Source organism: Wolffia australiana, chromosome 1 (assembly GCF_029677425.1).
Source record: "Wolffia australiana isolate 7733 chromosome 1, ASM2967742v1".
In the NCBI taxonomy this organism is placed as follows: Eukaryota; Viridiplantae; Streptophyta; class Magnoliopsida; order Alismatales; family Araceae; genus Wolffia; species Wolffia australiana.
In genome coordinates this window covers 9270265-9286138 of record NC_135835.1, presented here as the reverse complement: position 1 = coordinate 9286138, position 15874 = coordinate 9270265, and the positions used below count along the sequence as shown (strand labels likewise).

The window sequence follows — 15874 nt, the reverse complement described above, 5'->3', positions numbered from 1 at the left end:
ACGGAAGTAGGGGCGGCGGCGCGCTCTGGCGTTACTAATGCAAATTCCGATCGACAGCGAGTGGCGGCGGCGGCGAGGCAGCAGCGGCTTCCTCTTCTCCCTCAGAGGATGCCTCCCTCTCTTGGAGGTTTCCTCTTCTAAACAAGCTGCAAAACAACAATAATCTTCCTTCTTCTTCCTCTAGGGTGATGGAGGACCATCTTGGAGACGACACGACGGGACATCGTCAGCCACGACGAGCAGCTCGTGTAGACGCTCGCCACCCGGGGTTTAAGTACCCCGCGTAAGTATTTACATTTCACTTACGTTTGTTTTTCTATTTGTTGTATTTCTGGATTTTATGGATTGGGCCAATGTTGGGCCCCGTCCTTCGTCTTTTGTTTTATTTTCGTCTGTATTTCAAATTTGTAAGGAGAGGCCGAACCACGTCTCGTGACGGTTCGTCCTCTCCCCACGTTCACTTGGCACCCATCCTCACTATATAAGGGGATGGCATGCCCAAGGAACACTTGGAGTCATTTGTTGAAGAATTTTCAAGCTTGTGTCTCCCCCTATCGTAGGAAGTAGTGTAGGAGACTTGGCTAGTCTCTACCACGTCGAGATTACTCCTTGGCGTAAAGCCCTCGTATTCCACGTCGAGATCACTCCGTGGGAAACGTGTCAAGCGTTCCGTCGAGATCACTCCGGAGTGATCAAAAGAAGTCCAAGAAACCGCCTGCACCAGGAGCTGAAGACTCTCCCGTCGAGACCACTCCGAGGGAGCCAGCAGTTCCGGGATCATCGCCGTCTCACTCCACCCCAAGGGTGTTTCGAATTCTGTCCAAAGAATTCCCCAAGAATTTCCAAGAATACCAATTCTTGGGCGTTCTTGAAGTGTTCTCGTCCAAGAAAGCCAATTCTGGGCTCAAGAATCACCGGCCGCTGCCAAGTACGCCTCCATCGCCAGCCAGCCCCTTTCCTCCACCCTGCCCTCGACCCATTCTTCCCCATCCTCGCCACCCTCGCCCTGCCATCCTCGCCGAATCTCCCTTTCCTGTCTTTCTTGTTCTGCCACCCACCCTCATCTCCTTCCCCGTTTCTCGTCCCCTTGTTCATGCTCGCTCACTCCATCGTCCTTGCCTTGCCACCCACCCTCGCTCTTCCCCCTCGATTCTTGCCGCTCGTCCTTGTCCCTTCTCTCTGATTCTTGATCCATCGCCCTCCCCCGCCATCGCCAGTCGCACTCCTCTCGCACTGCCGCGTCCCGATGCCAGCCACGAGCGCGGCCTCTTCCCCACGCTCCGCGCCCGCGCCGATCTGTCCTGCGCGCCTAGGGTTGTGAGTCGCGCCAGCGCGAGTCGCGTCCGCGCGGCCCGCGCCTTCGTGCCCTCCTCCGCGCGCTTGGAGCTCAAGCTCGCGCGCCCGCCCCTCCTGTGCCCCGCGCGCGCCCGGTCGCCCGCTGCTCTCAGGCGCCTGCCCGTGTACCCTTCCTACGCGTGCAGGTACCCATCGGTAACGTGTGCATTCCCACCTGCGCGCGCCGTGGATATGTTCCCCGTGCGCGCCGTGCGTTACTTGCCAGCGCGTGCCGCGCGCCTGTGGACCTGCGCGCACCCCACGCCATCAGGCCGCCCTGTGCTTCGCCCTGCTCTCGAGCGCCTCGGCCAGCGTGGTGACCTCATCCACGGGGACGTCCTCATCAGAACAGCCGCCTCCAGTGACACTACCGTCACCCCCTCGCCAATTCAAGAGAGATCTTCACGCCGTGGACCAGCAATATCCAGGTACCCTCTCGTCTCCTCTCCATTTTTCCAGTATTATTACTTTTTTGCAGTCTCGTCTTCTGCTATCACGTCCTCTGCCGTCGTTCCTCGATTCATCTCTCGGATAGGACTAGCCACCTCGTCGAGTGTAGGAATTCTTGTGGTTGCACGGATAGCCATTGTCTTAGACGCTGGACACTCCACGGCCGTCAAAGGCTCCTCTCTACGTAGTCGTCTAGTAGTTCTCGCGGATCATTGGGAGTTTGATCTAAGATCATTCTCTCCTCTTTGACCGGCACGGCTTGCACCTTTACTCGGTGATCCTTCCACTGCTCATTCGTTCTTTTCATCAGTTCATCATCTTGCATCGTACGATAACGCATCATATTCCTGTGGCGTAATACGAGCCGACCGATCCCGGCAGGTCGTATTACATCATAGGGCCTCTCTTCTCCTTTTATAGGGGGAAAGAGAAAACACTAGGGTCGGCCCGTAATTAGGGAAAACCCCTAATCGAGCCGTAAAACCACGGTTCGAAATACGTTGGAAGGGCCAAAAACACGGAGGCCCTCCCCAAAAACACGATGACAAAAATCCATGAAAACTTAAAGGAAATGATTCGGGGATGCTTCCTCCTCACGTCATGCACTTGAACTCCGGATCCTTCACGTTGGCTCGGGCTTCGCAGCGTGGCTGCTCACGTGTCGCAACGGGTTGGTCGTGTGCTCTGGCTTGCGGATGGTCCCCCATCATTAATGTAATATAAGAGAGTAGGAGGATGAGAAGGGATCATGACGGTGTAGGTGATAGATAGGGATTGGATCAAGTGATGCTAGATAAGGATGGTGATGGATGAAGGTGATGGATAATTATAATAGTTTAACTACCTAAGTCTGTTGAAGAAGAGTCAATAAAAACTAAGAAACTAACATTACATCCCTATCTGCTGCTGAAATTAAGGCTTTTTCCTGATGTAGATCAACTTTCTCAACTTTTTGTTGACCTTGTCCAAGCACTAGAGGCATCAAGACACCCCTGATGGACCTTCAAAACTTTACTTTTTTCAGTCTGCCTCTCTAAGAGGGAGTGAGCTTAAAGAGCTTTTTTACAAAGATCAGGAGTTCAATTTATAGATCCAACCATATGGATGGATAGAGGACATAAAAAAAAGCTACCCTTAAAACCATTGATCGGAGTTCTTGATCATCAAATATCAAGCCTAGAAGTTGGATGATCCTAGCTGTTGATTTAAGCAAAAGATTTCTCCCTCCTTGTCCTCATGAGTGCCATCATGTCATTCAGTTAGGGTTTTGTCTCATCTTGACATTTTATGTGATGATTAGCTCAGATTCTTTCTCCTCATCCACGATCAACGGCTCCTGTCATGCTGTGTCACTGCTTGGAAAAAGACAAAATATTGTAAAACAGTATATAATTTAGATGCACTATTTAATTACTCTATCACAACTGACATGATGGTGCACCAACTTGTGCTACGTCAGCATGTTCCCCTTTCAAATCCAATAAATGGATGTTATATCCGAGCCATGTGTACATGCGGCACCATGTGTTGCTGACACATCGCCACAGCTGAAATTATTCACTGGTTAAAAAGAAAGAAAAGCCAATAGTTAAAATCTTTGAGCCTCGATCCATGCACGACATTTATAGCAAAAAAAGTATCATTATTTTAACTAAAAGTAAAACCATGAACTTTAAATGTCATTATGGAATAACTACTCGTGATGCCATAACAGTTTTGGTTAATGATTGGCTGATGCCACCCATTAACCAGGTTTAATGATTGGATGTTTCCAATCATAACCGCTAACCATTGTTGGGCGTCATTTGATGAACGGTGACAGGTGGCATCGCAGAAATAAAAGGGTTCAAAACATTCTGAAATTTATATTAAATAAAGATCTAAAAATTATACATAAATATGTAGTTCAACTTAGAAAAATTATATCTTTACCACTTAGAAAAGTTCCAGAAAAATTATGTTTTGACTTAAAAATTATATTATTTTAGAAATTAATCTCAAAAAATTCTTAAAATATGTAAAAATTTGTAAATATGGTCAGATTAATACAAATTCTTAAAAGGTGCTTAATCTGACCATATTTACATGTTTATGGTCAGATTAAGCACCTTAAAATGTGTGCTATCAGTAGCCGAGGATGACCTGTTTGAAAATGTCACAAGAAAATATGTGTACTGACATATTGACTTCATTGTAAGTCCGCTTTGTTCGCAGAGTTAATATCACAACATACTTCACATACATACATAGAGTTGCCCTCTAGCATGAAGTACTCAAAGAATTTTGGTCTAGGTTGCCTCTTAGTATTTTTAATTGGCCCTTCAAGGTAAGCACTCTCATTTACTACCTCCACTACCTGATAATGTTTCTTAGAGGCATCGTGATGGGGCAACACATTGTCTGTACTGTACTCCATTTCCAAAAGTGAATTACCTACACGTCTGAATTAAAAAATGAAACACATTCTAAAAAAAGAAATCAGTTTTATAATCTATCAAAGCATTTTGTGAAATTACAGATGATTTATGCAGATCTTTTCAGCTTCTGGAAAATTCTCCACCCTGGCCCACTATCTATTAGTGAGCTTCATGAAATTAGCTACTGCGCTAAATCATAAGCAACATAGTTATTAGTTGCCCACCTCAACTGTTATGCTTAATACCTTAACAGAAAAACGCCAAAGGCTTTTAGCCTGACTTAATTATACCCAATAAATTATAAATCACAACTGATACTTTGAAGGAATCACAAAAGTTACCGGGGGAGTAAATTCATTAATTTTTTCAGATGAAAAATTTGCATTAACTCAATTTAATGTTTGTTTCATGATGGACCAGAGAGCAAGCTTCTATTTGAATGAAGACTACGGATGCATTATACCTTTTGGAATAATAAAGGCTTCGTAGAATCAGTTGTCCTTCATAGTATCAGCTTGAAATTAAAAAAAAAACTATGAGGTTTTAGCCCGACTGAAGCATGCCCAAGAAATTATTGACGATAATTGGTGCCGTGAAGGAATCACAAAAGTTACTCAGAAGGATATTCACAGATATTTTGAGGTAAAAAGTGGGCCTTGACTCAACTCAAGGCATGATTCATCATGGATCGGTGAGTAAGTTGTTTGTATAAAGATTGCTGATGCATAATACCTCGTGATTTTATTCGGATAACTGTTTGTAATACTATATTTTTTCATGATCAATTAAAATATATAGTATCAAATTCTCAAGTGGTATGTATGGAAAAAAATTTAGATCTTAGTTAATGCTAGAGAAATGAAATCTTCTATAAGATCATATGCACGGAATAATATTAGCCTGCAGATAGAAACTAATACTAGTATGATGACTCTATCGTCAGCCCACAAGCAGTCATTTTTTTCACACCTTCCTTGGACAGTTGTGGCATGGAAAGGCGAAAGTGGAGCAAACGAAGGGTGTTGGGCGGAAGGCGGGGGGTAGTGGGTGACAGTGGCGGGTGGCAAAGGGTGGCAACTATGGGTAGGCAAAGCAAGGGCAGCTCTTATTATTAAGGGGAACACGGCGAGGATGGGCTTGGCGGGCATGGCAGGCACGACTTTAACTGTAAGTCTGTAATATGTTTATTTAAAGTTTATTCAATATTTCAAGTTTCATCATACATCCATCCATGATCTATTCTGTTTTCCATCATAGGCTTATGACGTAACTGATGGAGTTGTGACGATGATGAATCATTGACGGATGCCAATTCGGACAGGAGGCATTGTCTTTCACGGATGACTGAACGAAAATCTCAATGATTATATAAAGTATATATGTTGAGTTTATTTAAATTCATCTCGTACAGTTGGACTTTTCTGATGTTGGAACCTATTCCTCTCTCCGTCGGTAACTCACACAAATAAGGGATGACGGGGCTCTCACTGATATGGTAACTCACACAGATAAAAAAAGAGTAAGCTCTCACTCCCTCAGTCTCACACAAAGAAGAAAAGAAAGAATAGCAAAGCACACAGAGAGGAGGGAAGGAAGGGATGCACACAGCATGCATTCACTTCAGAACTCGTACATATCTATAGGCATTTCCCCTTAACTGCCTCTAGACACACATTAAGCAGGACCACACTCTTGTCCCAAGGCTTCTCCTATGTAAACACTTGACCCTTTCAAAAGCTTGACCCATTCAAAAACTAACCCCCTAAAATAAGTTACCCAAGATTAACCACCCAACATTCTGAATCATGAGCTAATTATTTGATTATTTCTGTTCAAATTCTGGTTTATGCCAGTAAGTGGTCCTTATCCGCAACAGGTGTGCCTCTTCAGCCGCCCGACGAGCATCACACAAATGAGGACCATCTTTCCACCGTCACCCCACCAGCCTGCGAATGCATACCATTTATCCTTGCAGCTTACGTCTGGAGTAAGCCGTTGGGCACATTGGTATCCCATCGATAGACCAACATTCCCATACGCGCTGCACACGCAAAGACGGCCACCAGAACGATGTCAGCATTTTCAAAAGAGAAACATTTACCTTAAGAATTTACTTCATGCGTGCGCCGCATGAATAAGAAACCTGACGACTTCAAAGACGACGCTGAAGACATTAAAGTTGAGTGGATCTTGAGCAAACTTTCTCCGTTCTGCAACGCATATCGCCATGACGAAGACAGAGATGTATCCAAGATGCGGAAAGACGAGCGGTTCCTTCATCAAATTCCTTGATCCTGGCCGTTCTCCCCTAGACGCATCCCTCTCGCCCGTCAGTGAGAAGTATGTGTAGGGTGGACAATACCTGTGACATAACGCGTTCTTCGTCAATCTCTGATCTCATCGTTGGTCGGAGATAAAAGGACGGTTAGGATCCAACATCGTGACGACGTAAAGCACCAACACCGTCGGCGATATAGTAGACATGTCGAAGATCGACTCCCCGGCGTGTCTCGCATTAACTGACTGGAAGAGCACTGCCACCGTCTTCTCCCACCCCGACATGTTGACGTCGCGCAATACGTCCGAATTCCACTCCATGCTCACAAACACAAAGATTTGAACGCTAAGGATAGCCAACGTGGCGAAGGCAAGGTAAACGCAGCGACGTTTTCCGAACAAGTGTTGGAAATCTAAGTGCAGCCCGTCGCCGCGACAAAGCAAATAATCGGCAGCTGCCCTTTTGCCTTTGAATAGACGTCCCGAGCTCCATACCAGCCCCCTTAGACAAGGAGGAAAAAGAATATTTCCAGCGAGGACGAGAAAGACACTCAGTAATAAGAGTCCTGGGTGGCTCTTGAAGGGCATCATACTCTCGTTCGTGAGGACAAAACCGCAGTTTGTAAACGAGGATACGGACAGGAAAGCGGCGAAGTCCAGGACAGGGATTCCCTTATTGCTTAGAATCTCTCTGGCCTCGGCGGCTGGTCCAGAGGCTAAGTAGATTTTGATGGTGATAAAACCAAGAGAAACCATCCCTACAAAGTACCCGAAAACTACCATGCTTAGAAGATTGATAGATTGAGATTCTATCTCGGCTGTCTGCGAAATCATTAACACTTCGTCTCTCGCTTTTCTGCTTTCTCCTGAGATTCGGGCCTTGGTGAGGTGGAGGCGAAGCAAAGACGTGACGGCATCCCCCCCTGCAAGCATTAAGAGGATGAGAACGAAGGCCTGGCCCCGTGAGAAGTCCTCCATCTGCACTGTCGCCATGCTCGACACCGTAGATGCAGATACCGCTGTGAAGAAAAGATCAATACTTCGAATTCTTGGCTGTCCAGCTCTAAGACCCTGATTCTTCAGCAGAACAAAACCCAATAGAGAGTTACCCACGTAGTAGCTTAGGAGAAGCCAAAATGGGGGCACAGATGAAGCAAATCGCCAGTACATGTGTAATATCGACCTTACTGCGCAGTGTATCCAACGGCATACACTTGAAGTGGCCAACCTGACCCGGATGTTTAGCTCTGTCCAAGTCCGAATGAAATGGGAAACCATTGCGACAGTGCTTTCCAGGATGAAGATAGAATGTTATATAGAGATACGGCTCCGAGCAGCCTAATTTTCGGTGCTGCAGTCACTAGACGACAGAAACTTGATAATAGCATTCGGGCAAGCTAATTGACAGGCTGAGTAATCGGCGACGGATGCTGAAGATGTTTCCTACCGTGTTCCCCTCCAAATGGGCCGTTTTTGGAAAAAGATGACATTTTCTGCTCACAACAGAATCTCTCAGACGCAGAAAGCAACCGCGGTTCCGACGCGACATGCACGCGGATGTTATTTGTGTTGTCTTTCTTGCGATACCGAGAGAGAATATGTTGATTCGTGAGCAACTAATGTTGCTAGAAAAATCATACTGTGTTTACTATCCTAAGATATAAATTATAAATTAGTGTCACGGGAATTATCCGTAACTCTCCGTTTTTGAGGTAGGTGAAGTTCTCATGAGTCGTTTTGCCACAACTTCAGCATGAAAGAACTTCCCAGCCATCTCGCACTCAAAAGAAATCTGTCCCAACATCTTTATGAAAATATTCAACATCCCCGAAGCTACGGACGAAATATTTGGCTACTTCTCTTTCTCCCGTCATTAAAAGACTGAACTCCAGGTGGTCCCGCCACTAGTTTGGTTCTCTCGTCAAGCAGCTTATCGATGCAAAATGGGTCTGGCCAGTCATTAGAATGAAGAGAAAGCGTCTACAAAATTCGTGCATAGAAAAATAAATGCGCATAGATTTTAAAAATGGAGGAAACAATTCTAAAATTATGCATCAAAGGCATTTTGATGTTCATTAGAAATTATCATTGGTTTATTTTTCACATGCCGAGCTCTAGATGAAGATTATAATAATTGATTTTTATTCTTTACTCTATTTTTATTCCCCAGGATTCTTATATCTACAAAATTCGTGCATAGAAAAATAAAGGGTTAATATCACGGTACATCCCATACTTTTTCGAAAATCAGTGTTCCAGCCTAAAATTTTTTTTTTGCCACGGTACAGCCCGAACTCCCTAATCGGTCCACCGGCGTATCCCGGTTATGACGTGGAATCCACGTGGCTGCCAGGTGGATTTCTGGTGGAATCCACCTAGGCGGAATCCACCTGGCAGCCACGTGGATTCCACGTCGTAACCGGGATACGAAGAAAGTGAGAAATACGATCTATTAATCCGTCCAAGTTGAATCGCCCGGGAGAGAGCTCAGAAGCATGACTGAGAGAGAGGGGACGGTGGAGAGAGAGAAAGAAAGGGCGCGAGAGAGAAGGGCATCGGATTGGTGCTGTTTGCAGTGAAGGGGCGTCGGACTGGTGCTGTTGGCAGTTTCTTCTTCGCTGCGGGAGTTCCACGAGCTAGGGTTCATTGCCGTCGTCAAGGGCTGCCTTTTGGATGTTGTTTATGAGAGAAGCATTGCTCGTCTGGGGCATCTGATTATCTCCCCCATTGGTCTTGTTTATCCAAGAAAGGTGCTCTCTGTCCCTCCTAATCTTCTTATTATGCAGCTCAATGTTTTTTTTGAAGGATCAATCTACCGTGGTTTAATTCTTTGTGGTTTAATTTTTTTTATTCTATGTCTCTGTGGTCTTATTCTTCATCGATGGAATTCTATGTCCCTCTTAATCCCATAGATTGATCCTTCGATGAAGAATAAGACCATAGAGACATAGAATTAAAAAAAAAAATGAGCTGCATAATAAGAGGATTAAGAGGGACAAAGAGCACCTTTCTTCCCAGCAAAAAAAAATCATCAGTAATGGAATTCAATGTCATCCTGGGATGACATTGATCGATTTTTTTTTTGTTCAGTAGGATTTCAATCTGCCACGGTAGATTGATCCTTCGATGAAGAATAAGACCACAGAGACAGAAAAAAAATTAAACCACGAAGAATTAAACCACGGTAGATTGATCCTTCAAAAAAAAAATTGAGCTGCATAATAAGAAGATTAGGAGGGACAGAGAGCACCTTTCTTGGATAAACAAGACCAATGGGGGAGATAATCAGATGCCCCAGACGAGCAATGCTTCTCTCATAAACAACATCCAAAAGGCAGCCCCTGACGACGGCAATGAACCCTAGCTCGTGGAACTCCCGCAGCGAAGAAGAAACTGCTAACAACACCAGTCTGACGCCCCTTCACTGCAAACAGCACCAATCCAACGCCCTTCTCTCTCACGCCCTTTCTTTCTCTCTCTCCACCGTCCCCTCTCTCTCAGTCCTGCTTCTGAGCTCTCTCCCGGGTGATTCAACTTGGACGGATTAGTAGAACGTATTTCTCACTTTCTTCGTATCCCGTTTACGACGTGGAATCCACGTGGCTGCCAGGTGGATTCCGCCAGAAATCCACCTGGCAGCCACGTGGATTCCACGTCATAACCGGGATACGCCGGTGGACCGATTAGGGAGTTCGGGCTGTACCGTGGCAAAAAAAAAGTTTAGGCTGGAACGCTGATTTTCGAAAAAGTATGGGATGTACCGTGATATCAACCCAAAAATAAATGCGCATAGATTTAAAAAATGGAGGAAACAATTCTAAAATTATGCATCAAAGGCATTTTGATGTTCATTAGAAATTATCATTGGTTTATTTTTCACATGCCGAGCTCTAGATGAAGATTATAATAATTGATTTTTATTCTTTACTCTATTTTTATTCCCCAGGATTCTTATATATTCAGTTGTATGTCATTCATAGTTGTTCTAATGGATACACAAATTGTGCTCCCATGGCAAAACATATCTGCCCAAAAGCTAGAATTTACAAAGGTATTTGTAGTTACAATTTCTGGGAATTGTGTCTTAGATCAACTCAATTGCACAGCTGATATCGAATAAAAAATGGATAAAATTTAATTTGCCTAAATAAAATAGAAGTTGTAAATATCTGGTCTGACTCAAATATGTCTAGTCATGAGTTATGTCATCTGCACGGGGACTGGCCTTTACAGATAGATCTAATACTTGAGTTATGATTTAGAAGAATAAGGGATAATACAGATAATAAGAGGAATTATTTCTATGGTAGGATGAAAAAAGGAATAAGTGATAGAAGGAGAAGATAGTGAAAGCTGAGAAGATAGGTAACAAGTGGAAAGAAGTAATTAGAGTAAGGTAGAAATTAGGATGATATATAATAATAATTAGCAATAGGTAGTGTACGGAGAACTATAGAAGGCAGAGGTAATATATCTTTAAGACAATATAATATTATTATTATTATTGATAATGAAATTTATTTATACTATTATATTAAAGAAAGAGAGTAAGATAGATAGTGGAAAATGTATTTTTATTTTTATTAAGCTAAATATATTAATAAGTGAAGTATGCTTACTAGGAGATATACATAGTATTATTATTTATTTTAAGTGATATTTTGGTTATATGTAAGATATGATAGTTAGATATAGTAAATGAATGGATGCTAAGATGTAAGGGAATAGTTAATAGGGGTATTTTATTTTTAATTAGAAGTTTAAGAGGAGGGATGGAGACAAGGGAATAAGGACTATAATGATAATAAGGACGAGATTATTTAAATGTAGATTATTGGAATGGAGAAAAATTTTATATATGATGAGAGTTTAAGATTAAGAGAGATGAGAGAATGTATTTTAATTTATCGGGGAATATAAGAAGTTAGACAGAAAGAGGGAGAAATAGAAGATAGTTGAGATTAGTAAGAAGGGTTAAGAGATTCAATAGATATTAATATATGGTTAGGGTGTAGATTATACTAACGGATACTATTTATATATAATCTATATTTGATACATAATGTTTTGGTATTTTATAAGATAAAATGAATAGAGTCGACGGTAAAATAGGATGATTATCAATAGAGCCGCAAACTATTCAACAAGATGCCTCCATGAGGTCATTTTAAGAAATAAAATTCAAAATCCTATTTCAAACTTGATTCTGATTAAATCTATAAATCAGACTAAGATCAAGACATATAGATAGTGATACCTATTCAACACTCTCTCCAACCTAAATGGCGATTTGCTCATAACTTTGTGTCTAACCTCCGATCGCCCTGAAACTTTTTTCGTTGGATTTGGAAGGCTGAAGTTCAGGGAGACAATCCCAAAATCGCCCAAATAGATCATTATAGCTCTGATTTGAAGGGATTAAAGCTTTGAGGTAAGTTCTCATTCCAGATTTTAAATTCCTCATTATCTTGTATTTCAGAATACGTATACCCCTCAAATCTGGACTCAAGCTGAAAGTTTCATAGTAGAGAATACATGGAAATATTTTTTCCCCATGATTTTAATTATGTTGACTTTATTTTAATTATCTAAACTTTCATTCACCGGTAGCTTCGAGCAGCTTGCTATCCGATGTGGCCTGCTGAGTCGGCGGGAGCCCGAAGCCACCCCCCTGATATATTGATATAAAACGGCATGCCAGGATTGACAGTTCATGTTACACCACAGGGAGACGGGCGATATGAGATGCAACGAGTGAATGATGGAGACATTTATAAATCAACAAAAGTGCACACCCGGGTGTCGCCGACTGGGATGAGAGGACCTGATAGACACCATGAGGAGTCTAGGGGCTGGACAGGCTCCCAATGACCCGACAGATCCGCTCGAATACCAGCAAAGTGGGTAGGCAATCACTGCCCAAAGGCATCCACAACCATCACTGATAACAAACCTAATCCAACACCTACGAATGAGATACCCTACCCTCGTGATAATGGCTAGCCCTAAGATACTCTGCTCATGTAGAGGAGCAACGGAGCTGGCACTAAAGAAGATGATTATATTGAAAACAAAGGGGGACGACAAGTAGGTGTGAACTGTAGCCAAGGGCCTGGACGGTGGCCGGGCACAAGAGACCTCGGGCAAAGAGGAATCCCGTCGATAGACTCTGGTTGGTAAGCAAACAATCTCCCTTGGACCAGTGTGGTCAACGACTGGTCAATGCACGAAATAGGTGGGTGGAAGACCTAGGGGGGCCCGATCAGGCTGTTCGGACGTTGGGGGACGGGTTGGCAATCACGGTCAATGGTGATCGGTTGAGCATTGAGCTGCAAGTGTCCATGGTAGATGGGCGGCCATGGCCGCTTCAACCATGGGCATTGCAAGGATATGACCACAGGCTGCGATGAGGTCGACGAAACACGCAATCTACTAACGCGGCAGCTGCGATCATGGCCACGACTGAAGCGGCCTCGGCCATGGGCGAGCATGGTAGCATTCACGGTCAATGCGACTGAGGCCGCGAGTGTCGTGATAAGAGCTGCGGGTGACCAGCTGCCGAGGATGCAGTCGTGGTCATAGGTGATGTGACATCAACGTGAGTCGGTGATGCTGAGATCGAGCTTGATGCAGTTGAAGCCACAGAGGGCGGGGCAGGAACTGCAGATGATAAGGCTTTGATTGCAGGTGGGCGCGGGTGCGATTAGGCACAAGCCTGACTGGCTGGGTAGCTGTAGGCAAACTGGTTTCGCAGCAACGTGCTGTCAACGGTGTTGACGGCAGGGCGCGGTACTATGGCATAGGGGGGGAGTCGGGAGAACTACTACTGATAATGGATGCGGCATCAGTAAGCAGCAGCAACGGTTTTTCTTCCAGTGCCGATATGGACTTCGTGGCAATGAACTAGAGACGACGACGATGGCAATCGGCAATCGTTGTTGATGGAGGACACCAAACCACCCCTTTGGCAACGTCTACAGAGCTGCCATCCTCGCCATCGGCAGCCCCGCCAGTTCGTGTCCAACCCAACCGACATGCCAAGGCGCTAGTGAAGACACATGGGTTCAATTACCCCGGGTAAAGCACACTTGTAATTTTCACTGTTTTGATTTTTGTCGGTATGTGCTCGTTCAATTTATCATTTATCATGTTCATGTGTTTGTGTTTGTTGTCGTGTCGTGTTTGTGTCTGTTATGTGTCATTCTGTGTTTTCATGTTGTTGTATTTTGTGTCGTCGTATACGTGTCAAACGTATTTTGATTTTGTGTTAAAGGAGGGTCCTATGTATAAGACCCCCCACCCTTTGGTAAGGGCACTTGGGCCCTTACCAAGGGATTCCCTGCCCTTAGTAGGGCCATCGTACCCATATATAAGGGGGCATGATGGTACCCTAGTCCCAGACCAGGAATTTATCGTGAAGTTGTTTTGTTAATCTGTTGGTCTCACGTAAGGGAGAAGAAGGGAGAGGAAGGAGGGAAGAAGGAGAAAGAGAGAGCGAGAGAGAGAGAGAGAGAAGATAAGACTGGGAAGGTGAAGAAGGGAGGGGGGAAGAAACCGCTGGAACCCTCAGCCACTTAGATCACCTTCGCTGCGCTGCCAGGCGCGCCACCCTTTTCCTTCGGCCGAATCTCGTGCGTGATGGTCTCATTGCACCCCACCGGAAGTCTACAGAACCACTGTGACCCCATGAGACAAGGCACGGCCATGCTGATTGCTGTCTGACGTCCACAATGGGTCACAAGGTTGCCCATACAAGGCACTAAAGCCTTCGCTAGGGTCAACGTGGTAAGGACCACTCACGCAACACTTAGTGCGACCTCGAGCGTGTATCCTGTGTGGTGATCGCTGCTTGAGAATGGCGGCCAAATACTCGGTGCGAGATGTCTTATGCGACAGCACCACCATCTTCCACCCCAACCGTACAAATATTAAGTCGTTGTGGGACTAAGGAGGACAAGTCACACCCGTGGGACTGCTGCTAGCGAACGGAATGATCGTTGTCGTCTGTGTGCTTCACTGCGATCACTCTGCCCATGCTCGTGCCCTACTCGCACGCCTCGCACCACCTATAGTTGACGTTTCTGCCACCTGCATCCACTGCTACCGCCACTCGTGCTCGCGTTTAGGCGACACCCATCGCTGCTACCGCCTCACTGCCATTGTCTATGTCCAGGATTACACCCGTGCCGAGGAATGCTGCCCGACCTGCTCCGCCTGCATTGACCCCTTGGTACGGGCGTGCCCATCGAGTTTTTGCCATTCGCTCGTGCCAAATCATCGTCGTATATCTCTCTCTCTCTCGCCTTCCTCTCCTGCTTAACACTCTTGTGCCGCACCTCCGCACGATAGTTACACCACTAATGGTGTACGTCGTTTCCCTTGCTCATCAGTTATATTACCTTTTTCAGTATATCTTGGGCTGCACTCCACCACGCTTGAGCTAGAATTAGGTTAGAGCTTATATTCCTATAACTACATCGTGAGTAAACTCTTGGGTGCGAGTCAAGCCTGTTTGTTTTGTGGGAGCGCCAACGGACTTAATCTGCCTAATGTCCTAGTCACCGTCGTCGCCCTGACGCGGGTCACAAGGTCACTGCTACCATTAGCGCTCATCCACCTTGGAGCTCGAAGCTCGGCGAACCCCACAAGTTGGGGCCTACACGTACATCAGCCTGGGATACATCATCACGTAGTTACATTTTTGTAGGGAAGTTATCCGTCCCACGACATCATTGACGACATTCGGCCTCATCTTGGTATCAAAGCATTGTCTCGGTACCCGTCGGACGACATCCTCGATGAAGTTTGGCATTAGTCGTCCTCATAGTTACTCTAGGAAAATAGAAAGATAATCTCCAGTATGGAGAGGATGGGAACCCCGAATGAGAAGAGCAAACTCAAAGTTCTGGAAATGGAATTCCAAAGCTCACTAGGGGCATACCATCCCTTATAGGTAAGGGTGGTTGCCCTAATGGGCCAAACTTAAGCGAAATATCCAATGTGAAAGGACATTCCCGCAATGGTCGGAATAAACTCAAAAAATATAAGGGAAAACTTGCGGAGCCCAAAAAACATGGGTCACCATGAAAATCCATAAAGATTCAAACTCGATCGAGTCAGCCCAATTGCCCCTAATTGGTGGACCGACACTGACCGGGTCAGCCTGACCGACCATGATTGGGTCGGCATGACCGACCTTGATCGGCTTGGCCAGACGGACGCTGATCGAATCGAACTGACCGACCCCAATCATGGCAGCCCAACCGATCCTGCTCGGATCAATTCACATGGGCTCATGATTGATTAGCTATACCCCCTCATTTCACTCAAGCCTATGTGAGCGGGCTCTATAAGGCTTACCTGTACAGGGTCGGTAAGGCTTACCTTGGCCTATG

At 45.1% G+C, this 15874-nt stretch overlaps 1 protein-coding gene across 1 annotated transcript; it reads right to left on the bottom strand.

The window, feature by feature from the left end:
* Positions 1-5965: 5965 nt before the first annotated feature.
* Positions 5966-8017, bottom strand: HKT1 (high-affinity K+ transporter 1). Its single transcript, XM_078590727.1, has 3 exons — positions 6640-8017; positions 6346-6564; positions 5966-6243 (listed from the first exon to the last, which is right to left on the bottom strand). The coding sequence occupies exons 1-3, from the start codon at positions 7755-7757 to the stop codon at positions 6066-6068; spliced, it is 1515 nt and encodes a 504-aa protein (XP_078446853.1). The 5' UTR covers positions 7758-8017; the 3' UTR covers positions 5966-6065.
* Positions 8018-15874: the final 7857 nt, after the last annotated feature.